Here is a 26,872-nt window from a genome sequence, read left to right as displayed (position 1 = left end):
GGCGGCATATAAATCAAATAAAAAAAATAAAAAAATAAAAATTACTTTCCATCCATTCTAAGCATGTCAAAACACACAAAAAGAATATTATAATTAGCTCCCATATATTATTATGAAATTATATTACAAAGACGACCTCTAATATTAAGGTTTTCTTTTAAACAGTCTGTTCAGTTCATGAGTGTAACAGGAAGTTATGAAATGTGCAACAATTTCACCGTACAGAAGACATTGGCAGCATTGAAGTGGTAGAGTAATGGCCTGCAGTGGACTACCCTCAGCTAAAAGACTGGCAAAGCTGGGTTTTCTGGAATGCTGACTGACATAATTTTGGGGAAGAAAATGAATATGGAAAAAGGATTTAGCAATAAAGTGTTTCTTAAAAAAGAAAATAAATCATATAGTACCCGTCTTGATATGTTACATATGAATTCTGCACCTTACATAAGAAGACAGGAATGAGTTTGTACAAGGCATTTCAATGTATAAATCCACCAAAATAACAACAACATAAAAATAACCATTTGAAGAATATAGAGTGCATTTTGTATTGGTTTATTTAAAGTAAGTAAACCAGTAACTCCTTACATGATATCATCAAAGAGTTCAGGTGAGGGAGCTTTGCAAAATGTTATTGAACGTGAAAGCACATAATTCTGAGAAGTAACACCAGCAATATTGAGGTCTCCAGCATGATAATATCTATGAAGGATTGGCAAAAATATCTGAGTAGCCCTTTGGTGCACAGGACACTGGCATACCACAGAAGGAAAACCCACCAATAATAGCTTCATTAATATTAGCATTCTGCATTACCATCTGCTTTCCAATATCTTTCACTGAAGCATAAAATAAAACTCAAGAAGATATGAGTCTCTGCTTGAATGATGATTTATTCAGCAGAAATGCTATTGCAAGTGCTCTTGTTACATCAGCCATGAAAAATCCTTGCCTGAACGATGCATGGATATTATCAGTATATCTTAGTCTCAATACAAATTTGTGCTACTACTGCCATGGATATCACCCAGACAAGAAGCAGAGATAATAATGATTATTTTGGTAATTACAGATGAGGGAGTATTGAATGTTTTTGAACTTAATTTCCATGGAAGTAAATGAAAAAAAAAGAATGTTATAGTTGATTTCCCCTTTGAGTTTAGTAAAATCCCTCCCGCCCCACCCCCTCTTTCTTTCTTTCTTTCTTTCTTTCTTTCTTTCTTTCTTTCTTTCTTTCTTTCTTTCTTTCTTTCTTTCTTTCCTGTTACTTTATTCAGGGTACCACTTTTCTTTTTGATAATAACCAATATTGATGGATTTCTAAGAAAATTAAAATAAGCAGTCACACACACGCACACACACACACACACACACACACACACATATATATATATTTCTTTTAATTCATAGGTATAAATGTGTGATATTTTTGCAATCAGGGTTTTTTCCTATGTTGAAAGATGTTAAATGGCCATGGTGGGATGAAATCTCTATTCATCGCTTTCAGGCCTGTCAGACATTTTATGTTGTTTCTTCTGAGACTTATGGGAGACTGGGATAGCACTATTTCGGCCTTCTTGGACCTCTTCAGCCAGACACACCCATATTTTATGACTCCTCCCTATAGAGGTCAAATATTTATTTCTTTTAATTCATATTTGACCTCTACAGGGAGGAGTCATAAAATATGGGTGTGTCTGGCTGAAGAGGTCCAAGAAGGCCGAAATAGTGCTATCCCAGTCTCCCATAAGTCACAGAAGAAACAACATAAAATGTCTGACAGGTCTGAAAGTGATGAATAGAGATTTCATCCCACCATGGCCATTTTAACATCTTTCAACATAGAAAAAACCCTGATTGCAAAAATATCGCACATTTATACCTATGAATCAAAAGAAATATATATATATATATATATATATATATATATATATATATACATATATATATATATATATATATATATATATATATATATATATATATATATATATATATATATATTTCCATAGGTCTATATGTGCATTACTGTTCTAGTCAGGGTTTTTCCTACGTAAATCAAGATGTTTGTATAGCCATAGTTAAGTGATACCCCAAATCACTATTTTCTAGGCTTTATCAGACATTTAAGCAGCATTATGTTTTTGTTTTTTTTTTTAATTTGATTTATATGCCGCCCTTCTCCAGAGACTCAGGGCAGCTTACAATGTGCTAAGCAATAGCCTGCTGCAAGACTTAAGTTGCAAGACTTATGTTGTCTGCTGCAAGACTTAAGGGAGACTAGAATAGATCTATTTCTGCCTTATTTGGCTTCATCGGCTAGCCACACCCTCATTTTATGACTCCTCCCTGTAACAGTCAAATATTTATTTTGTCCTTTTTTCGTAGGTCTATATGTGCATTACTGTTCTAGTCAGGGTTTTTCCTACGTAAATCAAGATGTTTGTATAGCCATAGTTAAGTGATATCCCAAATCACTATTTTCTAGGCTTTATCAGACATTTAAGCAGCATTATGTTGTCTGCTGCAAGACTTAAGGGAGACTAGAATAGATCTATTTCTGCCTTATTTGGCTTCATCGGCTAATGAGGGTGTGGCTAGCCGATGAAGCCAAATAAGGCAGAAATAGATCTATTCTAGTCTCCCTTAAGTCTTGCACCAGACAACATAATGCTGCTTAAATGTCTGATAAAGCCTAGAAAATAGTGATTTGGGATATCACTTAACTATGGCTATACAAACATCTTGATTTATGTAGGAAAAACCCTGACTAGAACAGTAATGCATATGTGTATGTACATATATATATATATATATATATTCTTCTTACTTTAACCAAGATTTTTCTTTCTACATCCCTAGCTCAGTGGAGTCACATCCACTCGATTCTGGGCTTTTTTCTTCTGGCAGCCAGCAGGCCCTATGCTGCCCTATGCTGAGAGCATAGGGCAGCAGGAGAAACCTGGCTAAAAGAAAACACACACACACTGTCAGATGTAAATGCCTTATTCTCTAATGTGTAAATAATGTATATATGGGATATCAGGGGTTAACTTATTCTTTGTTTCTTAATGTATTCATAATTCACCACTCCCACTCTTGGCTCCACCCTTTGTATATATAAGGAGCCACCTTCGCCATTTTTCCTTGCTTCTATCTGTGAATATTCAGTGAATATAGAATGCCTACTATAATTAAAGAGAAATATATTTGAACCTCTAACTCTCATTATTATTATTGAGTCTGATCCTAAAAATATTGCAACAAACTGGTAGCAGAGGATGGTTAATTGACTCAATAAATAACTAAAAATGTCTAAGAAAGATAGGCCCAACACCAGGGCCTACAGCAAAGAAATAGAAACTGAACAAGAAATAATCAACGAATCCACAAACGCGATTTCGAGAGAATCCGAAGAATACACCACTGAAGAAGAAGAACTAATAAATGAAAATGATGACCAGGAGGAAATCGAAATAGAAAATAACGAACTCAGGTCAGAGATACTGAAGCTTTTAAAAAGCCAGAAGAATGATGAAAGCCTCATCGCGAACCTCCAAGAAATGCTGAAGAACAGCGGAGCAGCGAGAGAGAAAAACATCGCTAAAGAGAAACCCAAAGACCAAAAAACTGTGAGTGATATGACTACAGAGAAAGTCGTTATGAAAAAGAAAAGATGTGATCCCGCGCGAAATTTTGAATGGCAGCCATCTTGGTTTCAACAAGCCCCCAAAGTGAGCGAAGCAGAGCCAATCAAAATGCTCAGTTCAAAATTTCTGGCGCGAAAAACGTTATCAGACAACGAAAGTGAAAAGGAGGATTCAAACTCTTCGAAAGAGCCAGAATCAGAAAATGAAAACGACTTAACGAAATCCCAAGTAAAGTCAGCAATGAAGACGCTTTTTGCTGCATTCGGGCCAAAATTAAAAATTTCCAAAGCGCCAACGAAGAAGCAAGCGAACAAGCCGATACTTCAAGACCTGCACGCTCCCATCCTGACTTCGAGAACGACGACGCCCGAGCCCAGAGAGCCATGTCGATTCCGCCCTACACCGCAGACCGAAGCAAGTGCCAACGCACCCAAAAGAAAGAGAAGAACAGTCACCGCCATCAGAACTCCTAAGACCGAGCCAGAGACCGACTCGTCTGAAGAGGAACGGAGCGAGCGAGCTGCAATGGAGAGAACCTTCCACGACGACGTCAAAGAAGAAATGAACAACGCGCATGTGCGAAACTACGTAGACGGTCCGGAAAGACTTGAACTGGCCAGAGAACCGTGCAGACTCGTTGCGAGCATTCCCATGCCGTTTTGCAATTTCCTACACTTGCGAGACCACGGACTGCCTCAGGTTGTAAGTAATGGACAAAATAATGTGGGTAACTTACCCAGTGACTTCCCAAAACTTAGGGTTGATGGCATTAATTTACAAGAATGGTATCAACAGCTCCAGGTTGTCTTTATGAAAGAAAATTTACTATTTTTTATCACTAGTCCCCCAAGAAGACCTTGGACTTTAAAAATAGATTGTTTACACCATAAGGCATTTTTCTTAATAATATCTAGCGTGTCTCCTGCAATGTATCATAGCATCAAACCAAATCTAACTGTTTCAGAAATAATTCAATGCATGTTTAATTTGTTTCACAGCGATAGTGTAGCTACCACCACAAGGATGTCTAAGGACTTCTTTTCTTCCAGAGTAAAACCAGGGGTTTCCATAAGTGAGCATTTAATATCTTTAAACAAAATAAGAGCTGAGCTGCATTTGAGGGGGGAAGTGATTTCAGATCAAACAATGAAAAGTGTTATTATCAACTCACTTGATTCATCATGGGATAGTTTTATGTCACACTTAGACACCATCAATCTAGGATATTTGTCAATAGAAAGTCTGTCTAACAAATTGATAGCAGAAGACAATTCAAGAAAAAATCGTTATAGCAATCACACAGAACACAAACCTTTTAAGAAGGTAGCTTTCCAAGAAAAATATAATGAAACTTTTAAATGCCACAATTGTGGGTCCAGAGAACACAATAGAAGAGATTGTCCCAAAATTTCAAAGGAAAGACATAGGTCAGAATATAGGAATAAATACAATTATAGACAGTCTTCCACAGATAGACATAAATATAGAAGCCCACCAAATTACAGAGAAAGTAGAGGGGGCAGAGAAAATTCAAAAGAGAGAAAATCTGGTTCACTGAATGGACTAAATAAACAAGATAGCACCAAAACGCAACCAAATGAGAACAATAATTGGCTTATTGATTCTGGAGCAACTAATCACACCACTAATAACAAAAATATATTGTCTTCATTTACAGAAGATAAGTTTGTAATAAAGGTAGCTAATCAAGAAAAAGTTCAAGTATTAGGCAGAGGGAATGTGACCTTACCTGGTCTAGGAAAAATAGAGGGGGTATTGTTAATACCAGAAATACCTCATAACATACTAAGTGTCATAAAATTAAGCAGAGATTCTGACATCAATATAGTTTTTTCAAAGGGAAAGGCAACTTTAGAGAAGAATAAAACAAATGTAGGCACTGTGATGATTAAAGGAGGCCTACCCTATCTGATAACAAAAGAAAGATGGTTACATAACATTGATTCAAATATGGAAGATTGCATTGAGGCAGATGATGAAAATATTAGTAACAGTGACAATGATGAATGTAAAATATCTCATGATCACACAGATACACACAATGAGAAGAAACCAAAAATAGGTAAACCAATTCATGACGAGTGTGCTCATATCTTACATAGGAAGTTAGGACATGCAAGTTTTCCTGTAGTACAAAAAATGACTGAACACGCAGAAGGTGTCAAAATAAAAAATTGTGAAAATTATTTGGAATGCTCAGTATGTAAATCTACTAAATTAAAAACTAGTCCCAGACCAAAAAAATCCACCAGATCAACTAACAAAATTTTTGACTTAGTACACATGGACTTAGTTGGTCCATTAACTCCATCAATCACTTATAGAAAACGTTACTTCCTAACAATAGTAGACGATTACAGTCGCTATGGTTTTGTTTACACATTAAAACACAAGGATGAAACCTTTCAAAAATTTAAGGAATTTTACAAACGCATAGAAACACAACATAATATCAGAATAAAACAAATTATGACAGATAGGGGATGTGAATTCATGTCTAAGGAATTCTCCCAATGGTTAAAGGATAGAGGAATGCTACATTACACGTCTAGTCCATTTTCTGCGTTCCAAAACGGGATTGCAGAGAGAAAGAATTCCACATTACAAACCATGATTAGATGCACATTAGAGGATGCTGGTTTAGGCAAACAATTTTGGTCAGAAGCCCTACATTATTCAAATTACACTCAAAATAGAACCTGGTCCAGTATTGTGAATAAGACACCATATGAGGTGATGTATAATAGGAAACCAAAATTAGCACACATGCACATATTTGGGGTCACTGCAGACGTACACATACCCAAACAATTGAGGAGAAAGGGAGAAAACGTATCCAGAAGATTAAGATTTATGGGATATGAAACTGGCACCAAAGGGTACAGATTCATTGATAATAATAATAAATTTATAGTTTCCAGAACAGCTGTGTTCCATGAACAGGCCAACTGGTCTAAATTACATCTTAATGAAATATTTCCGAATAAATGCAAGAATACCAAATCTCGTGAAGAAGGGACGATAGAAAATCAAAATATTAACAAAAGTAAAAGCAAAACCAAAACATGGACAAATAGTCAACACAAAATAAAGACAGACACATTAACAAAAAAGGAAGCAAGATATTTGCATGACTATCATAGCAAACCAGAAAGAGCTATTAGGAACAACAGAAATCAAATACCAAATAAATACAAAGATTACATAATGCATATGGATGGTGAACAAATAACACCTAATACATATGAGGAAGTATTAAAACTACCTCGTGAAGAAAAAGAAAAATGGGAACTAGCTATGAAAAAAGAGATGGAGAGTTTGCAAGGATTAAATGTATTCACACCTGCGATTGCACCCAAAGATAAAACAATTATTGGTACCAGGTGGATTTATAAAATTAAAAATCTAGAAGGAGGCAATACCTTATACAAAGCTAGATTGGTTGCACAAGGTTATGCACAAAAATATCCGGAGGACTATACTGACACATACTCTCCCACAGTGAGAACAGAGAGTGTTAAAACAGCTCTAGTAGTAGCATCCACACTCAATCTTGATGTATTTCAATATGACATACAGACTGCGTACCTACACGCAAAACTAGATAAGGAAATATACGTAAGAGCACCTCACAGTCAATACACTAATAAAAATGAAATTTGGCTATTGAACAAGAGTTTATACGGATTAAAGCAATCTGGCAAAAGATGGTACGATTGCTTGGTAAAAGTACTTAAAACCATGGATTTCAACGCTACCACTGCTGATAACTGTTTCTTTGTCAAAAAGAGTGATGATCACGTTGAGTTTGTATTGATTTATGTAGATGATATTTTATATATAGGAAAACACAGAGAGAGAAGAGAAATTTTTGTAAACAAGTTAAATGAACATTTCTCGTTGAAATCTCTAGGTAAAGTAAACAAATACCTTGGTGTACAAATTAACAAAACTAGAAGGGGCTTCAAACTTACTCAAAAAGATAAGATTATTGAACTTCTAAACAAATGCAATTTAAACAATGCCAAACCCTGTGACACTCCTATGCAAACTGATTTCCTTAGAAATAATGATGAATCTTCCCCTGAATTCAAGGATAATACATTTTATAGATCAGTCATAGGTTCACTTCTTTATATATCTAATTGGACCAGGCCAGATATTGCATTACCACTCAATTTATTATCAAGGCACGTTAGTAAACCAACAATGTATCACTGGGAAGCTGTCAAAAGAATTTTAAGATATCTGAAAAGTACATTAGACTTTTGTCTAGTATTAGAGCCTAGTGATAATAAAGAACCAAGACTTACATGTTACGCAGATGCGGATTGGGCTGGAGATGCATCATGCAGAAAAAGTACTTCTGGTTATATTTTTATGTTAAATGACTGTCCAGTTTACTGGTACACTGGTAAACAAGAACTGGTAGCCACTTCAACCATAGAAGCGGAATATGTTTGTTTATCCAAAGCTGCAAATAACCTTGTATGGTTTAATGATTTAATTTCAGATGTTTGGAAAAAACCTGCTTTGCCTTTTGTTATGCATGAAGACAATAAAGCGGCCATTGAAATATCTAGATCCGATGCCATTGGACAAAGATCCAGGCATATAGATATAAAATTTAAGCATGTGAGACAATTGTCCCAAGATGGATTTATCAAAGCAGTGCATTGTGATACCTCTGAACAATTAGCTGACATATTGACGAAGCCTTTACCTTCTAAACAGCACAAATACTTAACTTCTAAATTGTATGTCTTATATTGTCCTGAATCTGAATGTAATTGGTGTCGTATAGCGAACCGGCATTTAGAGGGGGATTTGTCAGATGTAAATGCCTTATTCTCTAATGTGTAAATAATGTATATATGGGATATCAGGGGTTAACTTATTCTTTGTTTCTTAATGTATTCATAATTCACCACTCCCACTCTTGGCTCCACCCTTTGTATATATAAGGAGCCACCTTCGCCATTTTTCCTTGCTTCTATCTGTGAATATTCAGTGAATATAGAATGCCTACTATAATTAAAGAGAAATATATTTGAACCTCTAACTCTCATTATTATTATTGAGTCTGATCCTAAAAATATTGCAACACACACACACACACACACACACACACACACACACACACACACACTCAACTTCCAGAGTAATTACTTTATCTTTTTTTAGCATGGCAGCAAATTGATAACTCTAATCTATTGGGAAGGTGTATATTTCTAATAATGGCATAAAACGGTGCAGAGTTCAAATTTAAGTTTTGAAATCTAAAAAGAAAACAAGTTTTTCCTTACTTTTCCCCCATAGAACTGTGTATTGCTTAGCACAGCTAAAATAAATTAAAAATGTATTAATTTTTTTCAGCTTAACGAATGAAAGTACCCATCCAGTATCCAGCCCAATCAAGTGTTGATCCCAACAGTAAATCAATACAAAGCACCTGACAAAAATCCAAAGAGTTACCCGAAGAAGTTTAATGAACCCACATTTTAAAAGAGAAATCAGGAGTCATCCTTTAGTGCAAAGTCAAGCTAGACAATTCCATTAATTCAAGGAGAAAAGTGACTTTCATATTAAAGCTTTTCTGATGAAATCAGAGGTGGGCTTCAGTTAATTTAATAACCGGTTTGCCCCAGCACCAAAAATGTGACCATGCAGCCTTTTATGCATGCAGTTTGCTCTCTCTCATGCTTTCACGCATGCACACGGCTTAAAAATTGCAGCTAAATAGGACAGCATCTGAAGGCAGCGAAGGGGTAGGTGGGCGGGTGAGCGAGCCAGGTCACAACTACCGCTTCACCCGAACCGATATGAACTGGCTGAATCCCACCCCTGATACCGATTAATCCTTCTCCATTCTTCATTAAAGGGCTAATACCACTTTATAATGCCTTGGTAAGGCCACAATTGGAATACTGCATCCAGTTTTGTTTTGTTTGTTTGTTTTATTTGTTTGTTTTATTAGATTTATATACCGCCCTACTCCCGAAGGACTCAGGGCAGTGAACAGGCACAAAATAAAATACATAGATAGAAAAGTTAAGAATATAATTAAAACCAGATTAAATAATTTAGCCCGAGACAATTAAAAATCCCAATAATTTAAAACAAATTAAAATTTCGATTTAAAAGAATTTTAAAACAGGAGAGAAAATTAGGCCAGGCCGGCTTGCTGGAATAGGTGAGTCTTAAGAACATGGCAGAAAGTGCGCAGATCCGGGATCCTCTGTATCTCTGAGGGGAGCTCGTTCCAGATAGTGGGTGCCCCCACAGAGAAGGCCCTCCCCCTGGGGGCCGCCAGTTGACATTGTTTAGCTGATGGCACCCGGAGGAGCCCCTCTCTATGAGAGCGTACCGGCCAGTGGGAGGCTGCTTGTGGTAGAAGGCGGTCCTGTAAATAACCAGGTCCTAAGCCATGGAGCGCTCTAAAGGTGGTAACCAAAACCTTGAAGCGCACCCGGAAGACCACCGGGAGCCAGTGCAGCTCATGCAGGAGAAGTGTCACACGGGAGCGCCATGTTGCTCCCATAACCACCCATGCAGCCACACTCTGAGCCAGTTGGAGCCTCCGGGTGCTCCTCAAGGGGAGCCCCATGTAAAGAGCGTTAAAATAGTTCAGGCGGGAAGTGACGAGGGCATGAGTGACTGTGTGTAGGGAGTCCTGATCCAGAAAGGGACGCAACTGACAAATCAGGCGAACCTGATGAAAAATCCTCCCGGTCACGGCCGTCAAGTGCTCTTCTAAAGAGAGCCGTGAATCCAGGAGGACACCCAAGTTGTGAACCCTCTCCGTGGAGGCTAGCGATTCACCCCCAATAGTCAGCGATGGCATCAACTGACTATATTGGAACGTCGGAAACTACAGCCACTCGGTCTTGGATCGGTTGAGCCTGAGCCTGTTCCTCCCCATCCAGATCCGCACGGCCTCCAGACACTGGGACATCACTTCAAGGGCATCGTTGGGGTGGTCCGGGGTGGAGGTGTACATTTGCTCACCACAATGTAAAAGAGATGTTGAGACTCTAGAAAGAGTGCAGAGAAGAGCAACAAAGATGATTAGGGGACTGGAGGCTAAAACATATGAAGAACCGTTGCTGGAACTGGGTATGTCTAGTTTGATGAAAAGAAGGACTAACAGTGTTCCAATATCTCAGGGGCTGCCACAAAGAAGAGGGAGTCAAGCTATTTTTCAAAGCACCTGAGGGTAGGACAAGAAGCAATGGATGGAAACTAATCAAGGAGAGAAGCAACTTAGAACTAAGGAGAAATTTCCTGTTAGAACAATTAATCAGTGGAACGACTTGCCTCCAGAAGTTGTGAATGCTTCAGCACTGGAAATTTTTAAAGAAGAGATTGGCTAACCACTTGTCTGAAGTGATGTAGGATTTCCTGCCTAAGCAGGGGGTTGGACTAGAAGACCTCTAAGGTCCCTTCCAAGTCTATTATTCTGTTATTCCTATTTTCCCTATAACAAACTGTGAGAGAGTTGGACTGAGAGAGAATGACTTGTTCAAAGTCACTCAGTGGGCCTTCATGCTTAAGGCAGAACGAGAACTCATAGCTTCCTGATTTCTAACCTTTTGTATAGACCAAACATTCATTCATTCATTCATTCATTCATTCATTCATTCATTCATTCATTTATTTATTTATTTATTTATTTATTTATTTATTTATTTATTTATTATTTAAATTTCTATACTGCCCTTCTCCTTTCAGACTCAGGGCAGTGAACAGCCAAAAATAAAACATTTGTACACAAAAGTTAAAATAGTTTTAAAATAATTAAATAAAGTTTGGCCCATAATTTAAAACATTTCAATTAAAATCAGTATCAATTTTAAAAACCAATATAAAATCAGGCCAGCCTGGTTTACATTACATATAAGAATGTAGTGACTATATTGTTTATATTAACATTGGAAATATTACTAGAAGAAATCAGGAAAGATACAGAAATAACTGGACTAAAAATAAAAAATCAAGAATATAAACTGCAAGCCTTTGTGGATGATATAGTACTCATCTTAGATAAACCCATACAATCTGGACCAAAATTAATGATAAAAGTACAACAATATGGAGAAGTAGCGGGATTGAAAATTAATAAACAAAAAACTAAAATTTTAACAAAGAACCTTAACAAGTATCAAGAAGAATAATTGGAAAATATATTAGGGATACAAACAGCAAAGAAAGTTAAATACTTAGGAGTATGGATTACAAACAAAATATCAACGTTGAAGGAAGACAATTATATTAAATTGGCTAAACAAATAGAAAAGGATTTGGAAAGATGGGCAAAACTCCAATTGTTTCTTTTAGGCAAAATTGCTACCATTAAAATGAATATTCTGCCAAGAGTGTTATACTTATTTAGGGTGATACCAGTAAACCTAGGAAGAACATATTTTAAAGATTTAGACAGAATGATATTAAAATTCGTATCTGGATCCGTTCCAGTCGGGCTTCAGGCCTGGGTACAGCACGGAAACGGCATTGGTCGCGTTGGTTGATGATCTCTGGAGGGCTCGGGATAGGGGTTGTTCCTCTGTCCTGGTCCTGTTAGATCTCTCAGCGGCCTTTGATACCATCGACCATGGTATCATGCTGCACTGGCTGAAAGGGTTGGGGGTGGGAGGCACCGTTTTACGGTGGTTCTCCTCCTTTCTCTCTGACCGGTCGCAGTCTGTGTTGACAGGGGGGCAGAGATCGACCTCGAGGCCCCTTATATGTGGGGTGCCGCAGGGATCAGTTCTCTCGCCCCTTTTGTTCAACATTTATGTAAAGCCTCTGGGCGAGATCATCCGTGGTTTCGGGGTGAAGTACCATCAGTATGCTGATGACACCCAGCTGTACATCTCCACCCTGGACCACCCCAACGATGCCCTTGAAGTGCCTGGAGGCCATACGGATCTGGATGGGGAGAAACGGGCTCAGGCTCAACCCATCCAAGATCGAGTGGCTGTGGTTTCCGACATCCCGATATAGTCAGCTGGCGCCATCGCTGGCTATTGGGGGCGAATCATTGGCCCCCACGGAAAGGGCTCGTAACTTGGGCATCCTCCTGGATTCACGGCTGTCTTTAGAAGAGCACTTGACGGCCGTGACCGGGAGGATTTTTCATCAGGTTCACCTGATTCGCCAGTTGCGTCCCTTTCTAGATCGGGACTCGTTATGCACAGTCACTCATGCCCTCGTCACCTCTCGTCTGGACTATTGTAACACTCTCTACATGGGGCTCCCCTTGAGGTGCACCCGGAGGCTCCAACTGGCGCAGAGTGCAGCCGTGCGGGTGGTTATGGGAGCGGCATGGAGCTCCCGTGTAACACCTCTCCTGCGCGAGCTGCACTGGCTCCCGGTGCTCTTCCGGGTGCTCTTCAAGGTTCTGGTTACCACCTTTAAAGCGCTCCACGACTTAGGACCTGGTTACTTACGGGACCGCCTACTACCATCAATAGCCTCCCACCGACCAGTATGCTCCCACAGAGAGGGGCTCCTCCAGGTGCCGTCGGCCAAACAATGTTGGCTGTCGGCCCCTAGGGGGAGAGCCTTCTCTGTGGGGGCACCGACGATCTGGAATGAGCTCCCCCCAGAGATACAAAGGATTCCGGATCTGCGCACCTTCCGCCACGAGCTGAAGACTCTTTTATTTCATCAAGCTGGCCTCGCCTAAATCTTCTCCCTTTTAAGTGCAAATTTTAAATTTTAATTGTATTTTAAAATATGGGTATTTTAAATTATGGGTATTAATTCAGCCAAATTTATTTAATTCATTTTATTCGATTTTAAATTTTGTATATGTATGTGTTTTATTTTATGGCTGTTCACTGCCCTGAGTCCTTCGGGAGTAGGGCGGTATAGAAATTCAATAAAATAAATAAATAAATAAATAAAAATAATTTATTTGGCAGGGGGAAAAAGCAAGAATCAAATTAAAACATTTACAAGACAAAAGAGAGAGAGGGGGAATGGGACTCCCTGATTGGCAGAGTTATTACAAAGCCTCAGCGTTAACATCGATAAAAGATTGGATCGAACTCAAAAACATAAGAACATTAGTATTGGAAGGTTTTGATTTGACAAGGGAATGGCATGAATATCTTTGGGGAGAGAAAATTACAAAACAGGAACAATTTCGCAAACATATTGTAAGAGACAATTTGCTTAAAATATGGAATAAAATCAGAAAATATCACTATGATAAGATTCCTAGGTGGACTTCCATAATGGAAGCATATATTTATCCAAATACAATAGATACAAATAAATTAAAAACATATCAGGACATCTTAAATGAAGAAAGAAAACTAAAAACAAGAGAAGAATTGAGAATGCAAAATGTGGAAATAGAGTGGTGGTCATATTTGCAATTAAAATCCAGATATAAATCTGATATGGAAAAAACTGGAATTCAAATGGAACCAAATCAGTTGGATAAAATTTTATTAGGCCCCAATGAGAAATTAATAACCAACATTTATAATTTTCTATTGGAATATAAACTAGCAGAGGAAGTAGTTAAAGAGAATATGATCACATGGGCAACGAATTTTGGGTATGCAATAGAATTAAATAAGTGGGAAAATTTGTGGAAAAGTATTAATAAATTAACATTATCTGTACCATACAAAGAAAATGCTTATAAATTGTTCTATAGGTGGCATCTACCACTGGCGCGAATTTCTAAAATGTTTCCCAGTACATCTCAACTCTGTTGGAAATGTAAAGCGCATAAAGGGACATACTATCATATATGGTGGTCATGTCCCAAAACTAAAAAATTCTGCAACAATATAAAAATGCAACTGGAACAAATAATAACTCAAAAGGTACCATTAAAACCAGAAACTTACTTATTAGGAATACCTACAAGCAAATATGAAAAAGAAATAATATATTTAATAACACACATTTTGACTGCAGCAAGAATCATATACGCACAAAATTGGAAACAAGAAGAGGTCCTGACTCAAGAGAAATTAATATCCAAAATTATGGAATGCACTGAGATGGATAGACTCACCAAGGAGATCCAAGGAAAGGAAGAATCTGAATATTATCTGGTCTGGCAAAAGTGGTATAAATGATTAGAGGGAAGTGAAAAAAAAGAGAAGAAGAAAGAAAGAAAAATTAAATAAAAGAAAAGATATAGAGTAAAATAAATTTTTACATCAAATGAAATTTAAGAAAGAGACACCAGATATCAATAAAATAATATCATTATATAAGGTGAGAGAAATAATGTATACTGAAGAATATAGGATATTGATATTATAACAATTCAGATATTATAGGTAGATGTCATTAAGATGATGCTTGTTGTAAATTGTTTTACTTGCATTTATAAATGTATTATGTGGTTTCTTAAATTAATAAAAGTTTAATTATTCTTTTTTAAAAAAAAAGAATGTAGTGACTTGGTGATGGGAAAGATTGCTGAGAAACAGAGGGAAAATCAGCTGTAGCCTTTGAAATACAGCCTTTTTTAAAAAAATTGATGGAGAGCTTACAAAGTTGAAAGGAAAACCTATTATATCCTGACACTACAGTGCTCCATAGTGGATTTACATGTTCAGAACTAACCTACTTTCTTTTGGACCTCTTCTTCTTCTTTTTTTAAAGACAAGTTTTATTGAAAAAAAATTCTTTTCATCATACATGTTTTATGAACAGAGTGCTGACCAGGTCACATCTTATACATCTTATATATAATCAAAATCATCCTTATAATATATCTTTATCGTCCCATTTTTTTTCAATATTTATCTCTTTTATACATCCTTTCTCACAAATTTATCATTTTTCACCATATCTTCTTATTTCAACTTCTGCCATATTATTTTCTTTCCATCATTTTTTATCATGTTCAATTTTATTTTTAAATAACATCACTTTACACTTTATGCTTCTTCTCTGTTATAATCACTCCAGTTGTTTACATTCTTCTGGCTGACCTTGCAGCGGGAATGGACTGGAAAATAGTGGGCTCTGATGAGCCATACGAAATCCTGCCGGACGAACCGCTGCCAGGAAGCTTTCGACCACAGCCGTCTTGCAGGGACGGTGAAGAAAAGAGAAGCTTTTGGACCTCTTCTGAAGTGATCTCTGAAATATGTAAATTCGTCTTGAATAAATGCCTCACTGAAGTTATTTACAAAACTTTTGCATTTTTAAAAATAGTTTTCTCCCGTCCTTTCTTGTAGACCAAACAGCATCTTGTTTTTAATGTCTAACACTAAGTTCACCCAGCCTCCTTACTGCAAATACATAGCTGATAGTGCTGTAGGACACTTTGGTTTAAGAATGATTGCAGGAATTGGGTATGTCTAGTTTAGTTAAAAGAAGGACTGGGATGACATTATTGCACTGTTTTGATATTTGAAGGGCTATCACAATGAAGAGGGGGTTAACCTATTTTCCAAAACAACTGAAGGCATGACAACAAGTAAGGAAAAAGGAACCTAGAACTAAGGACATATTTCCTGACAATGAGAACAATTTATTTATTTATTTATTTATTATTAAATTTCTATACCGCCCTTCTCCCTGAGGACTCAGGGCAGTGTACAAAATTAAAAAAAAACATACAATACAAATATTAAAAAACAATTAAAAGATATATAAATTTGGCTCAATTAAAACTCACTACCAATTAAAACATTTAAAAATTTCTTCTTAAATCAGCCCGGCTTGCTTGAAAAAATGGGTTTTAAGGGCACGACGGAAGGCACTGAGGTCTTGGATTCTCCTTATCTCCGGGGGCAGCTGATTCCAGAGGGTAGGTGCCCCCACAGAGAAGGCCCTCCCCCTGGGGGTCACCAGCCTGCACTGTTTGGCTGATGGCACCCCGAGGAGGCCCTCTCTGTGGGAGCGCATGGGTCGATGGGAGATCGTCGGTAGCAGCAAGCGGTCTCGAAGATAGCTAGGCCCTATGCCATGGAGCACTTTAAAGGTGATAACCAACACCTTGAAGCACACCCGGAAGACCACCGGGAGCCAGTGCAGCTTGCGCAGGAGCGGTGTTACATGGGAGCGCCATGCTGCTCCTGTCACTTCCCGCGCTGCTGCGTTCTGGACCAGCTGGAACCTCTGGGTGCTCCTCAAGGGGAGCCCCATGTAGAGAGCATTGCAGTAGTCAAGGCGAGAGGTGACGAGGGCGTGAGTGACTGTGCACAGGGAATCCCGATCAAGAAAGGGCCGCAACTGGCGAATCAGGTGAACCTGACAAAAGGTCCCCCTCGTTACAGCTGTCAGATGTTCCTCCAAGGACAGCTGCATATCCAGGAGGACTCCAGGATTGTGAGCCCTCTCTGTGGGGGCCAACGACTCGCCCCCAATAGTCAGTGATGGAGTCAACTTACTATATTGGGATGCCGGGAGCCACAGCCACTCAGTCTTGGAAGGGTTGAGCTTGAGCCTGTTCCTCCCCATCCAGATCCGCACAGCCTCCAAGTAATTAACAAGTGGAATGCCTTGCCTACCTATGGGTGCTCCATCACTGGAAATTTTTAAGAAGAGATTAAACAGCAATTTGTCCAGAATCGTATAGAATCTCCAGCTTGAGCAAGAGTTTGGACTAGAAGATCTGCAAGGTACCTTCCAACTCTGTTATTCTATTCTGTTTACATGCCCTTTTCCCACATCTTAGCTAGAACTGTGGAGAATAGCTACAGAATCCTAAGAAAAGATGCATCTGATTTAGGAAGTTGTTGAGAGTTTCCCAGTTCTTTTGAAAATGTCTGAACATGTTCCCTAGATAGAACAACACTACCTAGAGCAGTGATGGCGAACTGAAACATGCACATGTCCACACATATATGCTGGAGCCCTGGAAACTTGGAGACCAGCATGTGCACGTCAGCCACCTGATCTTCAGGTTTCTGGCACACATACTGGTCTTCATGCGCACCGTAGCCCCAGAAACTTGGAGACCAGCTGGCCAGTGTGCATGTGCACAGCAGAAACCAGAAGACCAGATGGTGACAGTGCGCGTGTCCACAGAGAAGGCTCTGTGTGCCACCTCTGGCACATATGCCATAGGTTCGCCATCATGGACCTAGAATCTTGATGGCCAAAAGCAAATGAAATGAAAAACACTTTTAATAAAGAAGAAAATTAAACATTTTGTAAATCATCCAGTTTGTAAAGTATTTCCTTGACTGGGAGCAGAGGACATCTGAAGCACCAATGTGGTAATGGAGAGGAGCTCCATATATTGCTATTGGGATGCTGACATTCTGGTGGGAGGGGGAGGATTGGAGGGATCTCCATGTGAAGTTTCTGTTTCTATTTCCTGTTGGGAAAGTTCTCTATATGAAGTTTCTGTTTCCTGCATTGCTGTACTGTGGGAGGTGTTTTGTTTGCACTGCTTTAAATTGCTGGTTTTTAAGTGGGAAGATTTCATTCCTGACTAGACCTCTTGCTATCACAAGCCTTTCAACAAAAAAAAAAAATGGCTCCTTTTGGAACCACTTCAGTTTCTTTTCTTTTTTTTTTAATAGTTTTTATTAATGATAAAAAGAAAAAACAAAACCAACATAAATACATTGAAACAACATACAAAAGGAACACACATCAATTCAGTCCAATGACTGACTCTTAGAAGATATTACAACGGTGGGTCATTTTTCATATTTCTATTTGTATCAGTATCTACAGTCACCTATTTACTTAGTTATGTATGTACATATATAGTTGACTCCTTATTTACTTCTATGCATTTCCACTGAATAGTCGAAAGATCATCTTTATATTCCTATTTTTGCCTCCAGCCAGCTGTACCATCTTTGCCATACTAAATAGTAATCAGTATCATCTTTCTCTTGTATTTCTTTTGTGAGCTTATCCAATTCTGCGCATTCTGTAATTTTAGCTATTATTTTGTCTTCTGTGGGTAACTGTTCAGATTTCCAATGTTGGGCAAAGAGTATACGTGCTGCTGTGAGGATATGGATAATCAGATATTTTATTTCTTTGGTATATTGTGCTGTAATTATTCCCAATAAAAAGGTTTCCGGCCTCATTTCCAGTTTTTGTTTCGTGATTTCTTCAATCATTGTTTTAATTTGTTGCCAGTATTGTTTTGCCCTTCGGCATAGCCACCAGAGATGATAATATGTCCCTTTCTGTGATTTACATTTCCAGCACATCGGAGATGTATTTGGGAACATCTTGGCTAGGCGCGCCGGTGGGAGGTGCCATCGGTAGAACATTTTGTAAAGGTTTTCCTTGTAGGGTATAGACAATGTCATCCTGTAATTTATCTTCCACAGATTCTCCCACTTATCCAATTCAATAGTATATCCTATATTTTTGGCTCATATTATCATATTCTCTTTGACAACCTCCTCTTCTAATTTATATTTTAGTAGGTACTTATAAATTTTGGTAATCATTTTCTCATCTGTACTTTGTAATATTTTATCCAATTCATTTGGTTCATTTTGGAATCCGAATTGTGCCCGATCAGTTTTATATCTTGATTCTATTTGCATGTATGGCCACCAATCAATGTCTATACCCTGATTTTGTAATTCTTGTCTTGTTTGTAATTCTCCTGCACTGTTCAGTAATTCTTTATAAGTCCTCATTTTCTCTATATCCATGGCATTGGGATAGATTAGTGCTTCCATTGTCGATAGCCATCGTGGGATCTTGATATAATGTTTCCTAATATCTTGCCATGATTTGTACAATGATTCTCTGATAATATGTTGCTGGAAATATCCGTGGTGCTTGTCCTTTCCCTCCCACAGAAAGGCATGCCAGCCGCGTTGTAATTCAAAGCCCTCTAGTGATAGCATTCTTTTATTCTTAAGGTCTATCCAGTCTCTTATCCAGTTTAGCGACGCTGCTTTGTAATATAACTCCCAGTCCGGTAGGCCTAAACCTCCTTTTTCCCGAATATCTTGCATACACTTTATTTTGATTCTGGCAGAACCACTTCAGTTTCAAGAGTCCTGCTTTCTTACAAAGATTTGGAGAGGCGAGACCTTACAGGAGCCATTGGAGAGGCTGAAAAGACTCCTACATAAAACGTTCTGAGAACTGATTATATGAAGTCATCAAATGTTTTAGAAGTTGTCCATGCTAGTGGCTCAGGGGAATGCCTCCATTATAAAATAAAGAAGGGGAGATTCTGTACATGAAGGTCATTTATCTGTCTGATAGATGGGTGTGATTGTGTTTGTGTTTTAATGGTATTGGGAAAGAACAGAGGTGGTATTCAGCTGGTTTGGACCGGTTCTTAATAGAAATGCTAAACATTCTGTGGTCAGAACTTTTGCAGTTGAATTTTCCTTATTAAGTGTATAAAATAGCTCTATCCCCATTTTGCTTGCCCTGATATGGGACAATTTTATAAACATTTAAAGTCAGCAGTGCTTCCTAGAATAGTTGGTAGGCAACATAGTAATTATGTTATTGTCCTATGGAAAATTACAAAAAATGCTGCAGAGGACACGATAGGTCAGGGGTGTCAAACTGTTGGCCCTTAGGCTGGATGTGTCACGCACAGGCCACGCCCACCCCAGCTGTGTGAATGGGGAAAATGTCACGAAACGTCGTGTGACAGCAATGTGACGCGGAGAGTTTGACACCCACGTCATAGTTGAAGAGCCAGCTTTTACATAAAGACATCAAAAGATACAACAACATTAGTAAATGTTACTAAGGGGTTAAAAGGGGTTAAAAACAGAGAAAACTGCCCATCAACTTCAAATCTTCACACACAAGCTTTTTTCCTATAGTGTTCCTTTGAATAAATGTACATTATTTCAGATTTGGGTGTTAGATATTATTTTATTTTTCTTGTTAGCTGTTCTCTTGTATTAAGATTTGGCTTCAGCAAAATTATGTAGCATTTGGGGGAAAAGATGCAACCCAGAATTCCTAAACTGGAGGCCAAAATGGAAAAGACTTCCACAGATACCATGTACTTTCCCTTGGTGCTCAGGTAAGTTGGGACAAAAGATATCCAAACACTGCAAAACAGCAACATGCTAAAGGTAATAAACTTAGCTTCATTAAACGTGTCAGGCAATCTCCTGGCCAGAAAAGCCACTACAAAGCTGACAATGGCCAGGAAACCCATAAATCCCAAAACACAATAGAACATGAAAGCTGAACCTTCATTGCACACTACAATAATTTCTTCTGCCATTGAATGCATGTCAACATCTGGAAATGGGGGAAAGTTGACCAGCCACACAGTACAAATGATGACTTGAATTAGTGAGGAGGAAAGAACGATGGAGTTGGCCAATCTTTTGCCCACCCATTTCTTTATCCTGGACCCTGGCTTGATAGCAGTAAATGCAAGAACAACCATGATGGTTTTGGCCAAGATGCAAGAGATCGCTGCTGAGAAGATGGTGCCAAATGCAGTTTGTTGAACTAGGCAGGTCAGCTTCTCTGGGTGGCCAATGAAGAGGAGAGCACAGAGGAAGGAGAAGGAAAGTGAACCAAGGAGTGCATAGGTCAAGTTCCGGTTGTTGGCTTTGACAATGGGAGTATCATGGTATTTAACAAACATGACCAGGATGAAAGCAGAGAGACAAGTAGAGCAAAGAGCAAAGCTAGCCAAAGTTCTCCCCAAGGTTTCTCCATAGGACAAGTAGGTTTTCTTCTTTGGAATGCATGAATCCTGGGTAGGGCTTGGATAATGATCATCTGGACATTGAATGCAGGCATCCATATCTGAAATATGCAATCTGATTTTCCATCTTATGAAACTAACATATTTTAATAAATTAAGTATTTCAGTGAAGGAATGTACTGAAAATATAGCATGGTTTTCTGTAGATATTCCCCAATTTTTCACAATGAATGTGTCTAATATGTGGCAATAAGGATGAAGGTGGCTCTTGGAGTCATTCTTGTGCTGTTGCTGCAATATTATATAATACTCAAAGTATGTTTTTTATTACATTAAATGTATGATTTTCTAAATTATTTTGGTTTTGTAGAACTAGAATGATGTCTCAAAAGCCACAAATCAAGCATATATGGGTGAGTTAACTTACTGAATCTCTACATTTCTAGAATAGAAGAGAGAGAGAGAAAGAGAGGGAGGGAGGGAGAGAGAGAAAGACAGTGAGAGAGAGAGAGAGAGAGAGAGAATGAGAGAGAGAGACAGAGAGAGAGAGAGAGACAGAGGCAGAGGCAGAGACAGAGACAGAGAGAGAAAGACAGGGAGGGAGGGAGAGAGAGAAAGAGACAAGACAGAGAAAGAGAGACAGAGAGAGGGGGGAGCAAGAGAGGGAGGGAGAGAAAGAAAGAGAGAGAGAGAGAGAGAGAGACATAGAGAAAGAGAGAGAGAGAGAGAGAATGAGGATAACTGAAATTATTACTGGATAAGTACAAACATTCTTTAAACCTCCTTTTTATTTAAAATGCAATTTTGTTTATAAAAGCTATGGTATACATAAAGTAAAACATGGAGAAGAGCATGCCCAGCAAACCAAATTTAAAAAACTTTGTAAAACTGAAAAAGATTTTATATAGACAAGTCAGGAAATACTGTACCATATACCGATTATTTGCAATAAAGAAGAATATTTGTAGCTCAGGTTAGAACCAATCCTTGGTTTGGTTGTTTTCTTGAAAATGTTTCATTACCCAAACTAGATAACATCATCCGTGACTAGCAACACCTGCAAAAAAAAACAGATTATTTGATCTACTGTCCTCTTAAGAATCTTTATCCAGGATTTCTTACCTTTCTGATCAGCAATTTTCCCTTCTGGACATGGAAAACAATCATAACAACAAAATGGTTTTCCTTCTTTCTTTGCCTTACTAGTCCCCAGCTGACACACATCATTACATAGAGAAAGAGGCTTTGTCTGTTGAAGAATGAGAAATATATCACAATGATACAGTATATCACATTTGTTTGAACTGACATATGCTTCATCTCTAAATAGAATGGAATAACATTATTTTGAGGGTCTGATTCTCTTCACCTAGAATCTTGAATGAATGTGAATGCTTCCAGAAGTCATCAAAATTTGAGCCCAACCTAAAAGTGATGATCCCTTTTAACAAATACATACATTCAGTGGTGGGATTCAAAAATTTTTACTATCGGTTCTCTGGGTGTGGCTTGGTGGGCATGGTGTGGCTTGGTGGGCATGGCTTGGTGGCCATAGCAGGGTAAGAATACTGTAAAATCTCCATTCCCTCCCCACTCCAGGGGGTTGCATTTTGTTAATGCAAAATTCCCATTTCCTCCCGATCAGCTGGGACTCGGGAGACAGAGAATAGATGGGATGGGGCCAGTCAGAGGTGGTATTTACCAGTTCTCTGAACTACTCAAAATTTCCGCTACCAGTTCTCCAGAACTGGTCAGAACCTGCTGAATACCACCTCTGCATAAATTGCAACTAAACTGCAAACTTTAACTTTGATCACCTCTTCATTCTGTTCTGATTTTTCTGAAAATTGCATTGTGTTCAGATAAAGGAAAATAAATTAAAAACCCATACATTTCTACTGTCCCAGAACCAAGGAAAAAGCAGTACAGAATCCAGTTTATTTTTCCTAATCCAGGGGTCTGCAACCTTAAATACTCAAAGAGCCATTTGGACTAGGAAAACACCGGGAGCTACAAAACCTGGGTGGGTGTGGCCAACTCGATGTCACTCACTTCCATCGGTCACATGACCTCCTAGCCACACTTACCCAGCCGGTCATTAGGGCAGAGAACCAGTTGTTAAAAAACACCAGGAACCACAACATCCTTTTGACATCTCTCTCTCTCTCCTCCCTCCCTCTCTCCCCCACTCTCTCCTTCTCTCTCTTTATCTCTTGTCTCTGCCCTGGCTGCTTCTCCATCCCCCACCATTGCCCTTACCTTCTCAGGCCAGGCGAGGAGTGACTGGGAGGGGAGGGTGAGGGGCAGGGCCAGCCAGTGTTGGGATCACCTGACAGGAAGCCACAGCAGAGGGCCCAAAGAATCACATGCAGCTCCGGAGTCATAGGTTGCTGACCCCTGTCCTAATCCATGCTTCAGAATTGAAACAGTTTGGAATAAGTTGCTTCTTAGACAGCTGTGAATATTTCTGATTCTGACTACCACGTATCACTGAGAGTCAGGTGACATATAAATTTAATTAATAATTTAGAAATTAGAGTCAGGCCACAATGAGTATTGGATGATTCTTGCATTCTCTTGATGAGCACTTTTCCACTTTCTTAAAGCTATACGGCAGGATTGCATGTGCATCTTACCTGGTTGAATGGGGTGGGCCATTGAATTTCTTCCACATGAATGGTGAAGTCTTCTTTGGGAGAAGCCATGGGCTCTATTTTGCCAATTCTAACTCTCTGGAAGGTTTGGTTTGGGAATGTAACCCAGTTGATAAAATCCAATCCTGCTATTAATGAACCATTTTCATCAAAAGAAACTTTTTCACCAGCAGAGTTATTAAATGACACACTTCTCAGAAAGTGGTGCAACTGAAATCAGGAATGAGAGAGAGAGTAGAAAAGAAAAAGTCATTTGAGCTTAAATGAGTTCAAATCGGTCAAACTTGAAGGAAGTCAACCTTGACTGTTCTTTAGAAGGACAGATACTGAAGCTGAAACTCAAATACTTTGGCCAAATGAGAAGAAAGGACTACTTGGAAAAAACCCTGATATTGGAAAAGATTGAAGGATAAAGAAGAAGGAGATGGCAGAGAATGAGATGGCTAGATAGTGGTATTGATGTAATGAACATGAATTTGGGCAACCTCTGGGAAACAATGGGGAACAGTGGGGCCTGGCGCACTGTGGTCATGGGGTTGCGAGAAGTTGGACATAACTTAGCAACTGAAAACAATAAAATAGCAATAGCAATAGCACTTAGACTTTTGTACCACTTTACAATGCTTTACAATCCTTTCTAAGCGGTTTACAGAGTCAGCATATTTCCCCCAACAATCTGGGTCCTCATTTTACTGAAAATGAAAAAAAAAAAATCCCCCTCAGAAGGATGGAGGGCTGAGTCAACCTTGAACCGCTCAGAATTGAACTCCTGGAGTGAGCTTTAAAGTTAGCCCTGCAGGACTGCATTCTAACCACTGCACCATCATGGTTCTTTTAGCAGTGTTCCATATCTGAGATTTACAGTTGTTCTTTATTTCCCCTAAAAGTTTCATCTGACTTAATAGAAAGGTTAATAAACTAGTCAGTTGTAATATACACTGCATATGGAAATAAATAAATAAATAAATAAATAAATAAATAAATAAATAAATAAATAAATAAATAAATAAATAAATAAATAAATAAACAAACAAACAAACAAATAAACAAATAAACAAATAAACAAATAAATAAATACATGTACAACATGTATACACGTATACATGTACAATGACAATAAAGTTATTTATTTATTCATTCATTCAATCATTCATTCATTCATTCATTCATTCATTCATTCATTCATTTATTTATTTATTTATTTATTTATTTATTTATTTATTTATTTATTTATTTATTTATTTATTTATTTGCATCCTTTTAGAGAGTCATTGAAACACTTGGAAGTTTATCTGTGTAAACTGAGTGCATCGGGTGACCCTGAGGATACAGACAAACCTCCAAGTGCTTCAACGACCCTCTAAAAGGATGCAAATGACCAGCTGTCTGCAAGGAATATAAATCCTTCCATTCCCCACTATCCTGTCAGAGCTGAAGAAGCTTCTTGGATGAGAAGTGAAACGTCTTCAAAGAAAAAAATAAAAAAAAAAATAAAGAGGTCCTGAAAAAAGCACCTTTGGGACAACCGTGACCTGGATGACTGAGAATCTCTACAGATTTTTAGCCTGCTTGTTTGAGTCTTCATTGACATTTTCAATGGTGGATGGGTTTTTTTTTAAATCAAGAAAGATAATTAAACATTGTACAAAAATACTTCTATCAATGATATGGAATGGAACAATTCTATGCTGTTCATTATGTTGAGTAATTACCTATAAAATAAACCTTGCAATCCCAGTCTTAGTAAGAACAGAGTGAATAATGTAGGTTTTGATTCCACTGAAAAGAATACCTACATATCTCTTGAACACCTTTATATACTGTATTCTGCTTGGAAGACCACTACCTGCCACAGAGGTTTGTGCAGAAATTTCCATCTTTCTCTCTTTGTCCTTGATCTGTACCTGGACTCAACTGAATGCATGTCACGTAGAGCATGAGCTACAGCATAGACAGCATTATAGATAATATAGCTATGAGTGGTCAGGCTTGTTTCAAAAACAGATATAGGAAGGGTTTCTAGTTTTTCTTCCCCAGTGCAGATTTTGCTCTCTTCTTGGTCTACCAGAGAAATGGAAAACACACACTTAAAAGCTTGTTCCCAAAAAGCTTTGATGAAACCATCTTCTCCTTCCCTTTTAGGATTTCTGGCCTGAACAAACTTTTGGAAGCCAAGCAACTCATTTCTGGGCACCGCTAGTGATATAGCACCATGTATGAAGTCTAACTTCCAATCATTTTGAAAGGACAGTGATGTGAAATCCATTTGAGCTGTCATAATCCAGACCTTTGCCACCATTGGTACATTCTCAAATTCTGAGAAATAAAGCACCATCCTCAAAGCAAAGATGGTCTGAATTTCACCATGGACTATGAATATCTTGGCAGGACTATTTAGGATTGCTTGATACATTTTGTTTATTTTGTCCAACATTTCAGCAGCACCTTCAGCAAAAGTTGGTTCTGGTAAGATTTCTACGATGTCAAAGCAAATGCCATTTCTATAGTACATGGGAAGTATATCCTGCACAAATTTCTCGCCATAGACGTCATTCAGATAAATGACACCGACCCATCTCCATTCAAAAAAGTTCAACAACCTGAAAATACCCTTATACTGGAGGGCCATGTTTGGGAACATCTGATGGAAAAAGACTCCTTGGTTTTTTTCCTCCATCATAATAGCAGAACCATATGTGAACTAAATAAAGGAGAAGACAAAAAAAAAATACACAAAATTCAATAAGTATGTAGATTCTTTCCAACAATCAATCAAATATGAGCCAGCAATGTGTGGTGGCAGCCAAAAAAGCCAATGCAATTCTAAATTGCATTAACAGAGAGATACAGTCAAGATCAAGGGAGGTACTAATACCACTCTATAAAGCCTTAGTAAGACCATACCGAGAGTACTGTATCCAGTATCCAAACTATAA

At 38.3% G+C, this 26,872-nt stretch overlaps 1 protein-coding gene across 1 annotated transcript in view; it reads right to left on the bottom strand.

The window, feature by feature from the left end:
• Positions 1–20,481: 20,481 nt before the first annotated feature.
• Positions 20,482–26,872, bottom strand: part of LOC132709357 (uncharacterized) — a 33,594-nt gene continuing 27,203 nt past the window's right edge. The window contains exons 8-11 of the mRNA XM_087893480.1: positions 25,783–26,637; positions 23,919–24,146; positions 22,405–22,531; positions 20,482–21,356 (exon numbers count right to left, since the gene is read on the bottom strand). Coding sequence (XP_087749606.1) covers positions 20,482–21,356; positions 22,405–22,531; positions 23,919–24,146; positions 25,783–26,637 — 2,085 coding nt within the window. The remainder of the gene's footprint in view (positions 21,357–22,404; positions 22,532–23,918; positions 24,147–25,782; positions 26,638–26,872) is intronic.

This window comes from Pantherophis guttatus, chromosome 4, assembly GCF_059756535.1.
Source record: "Pantherophis guttatus breed Tessera chromosome 4, ASM5975653v1, whole genome shotgun sequence".
Lineage (NCBI taxonomy): Eukaryota > Metazoa > Chordata > Lepidosauria > Squamata > Colubridae > Pantherophis > Pantherophis guttatus.
The sequence above is the reverse complement of the archived record's forward strand: the minus strand, read 5'-3'. Positions and strand labels throughout refer to the sequence as shown.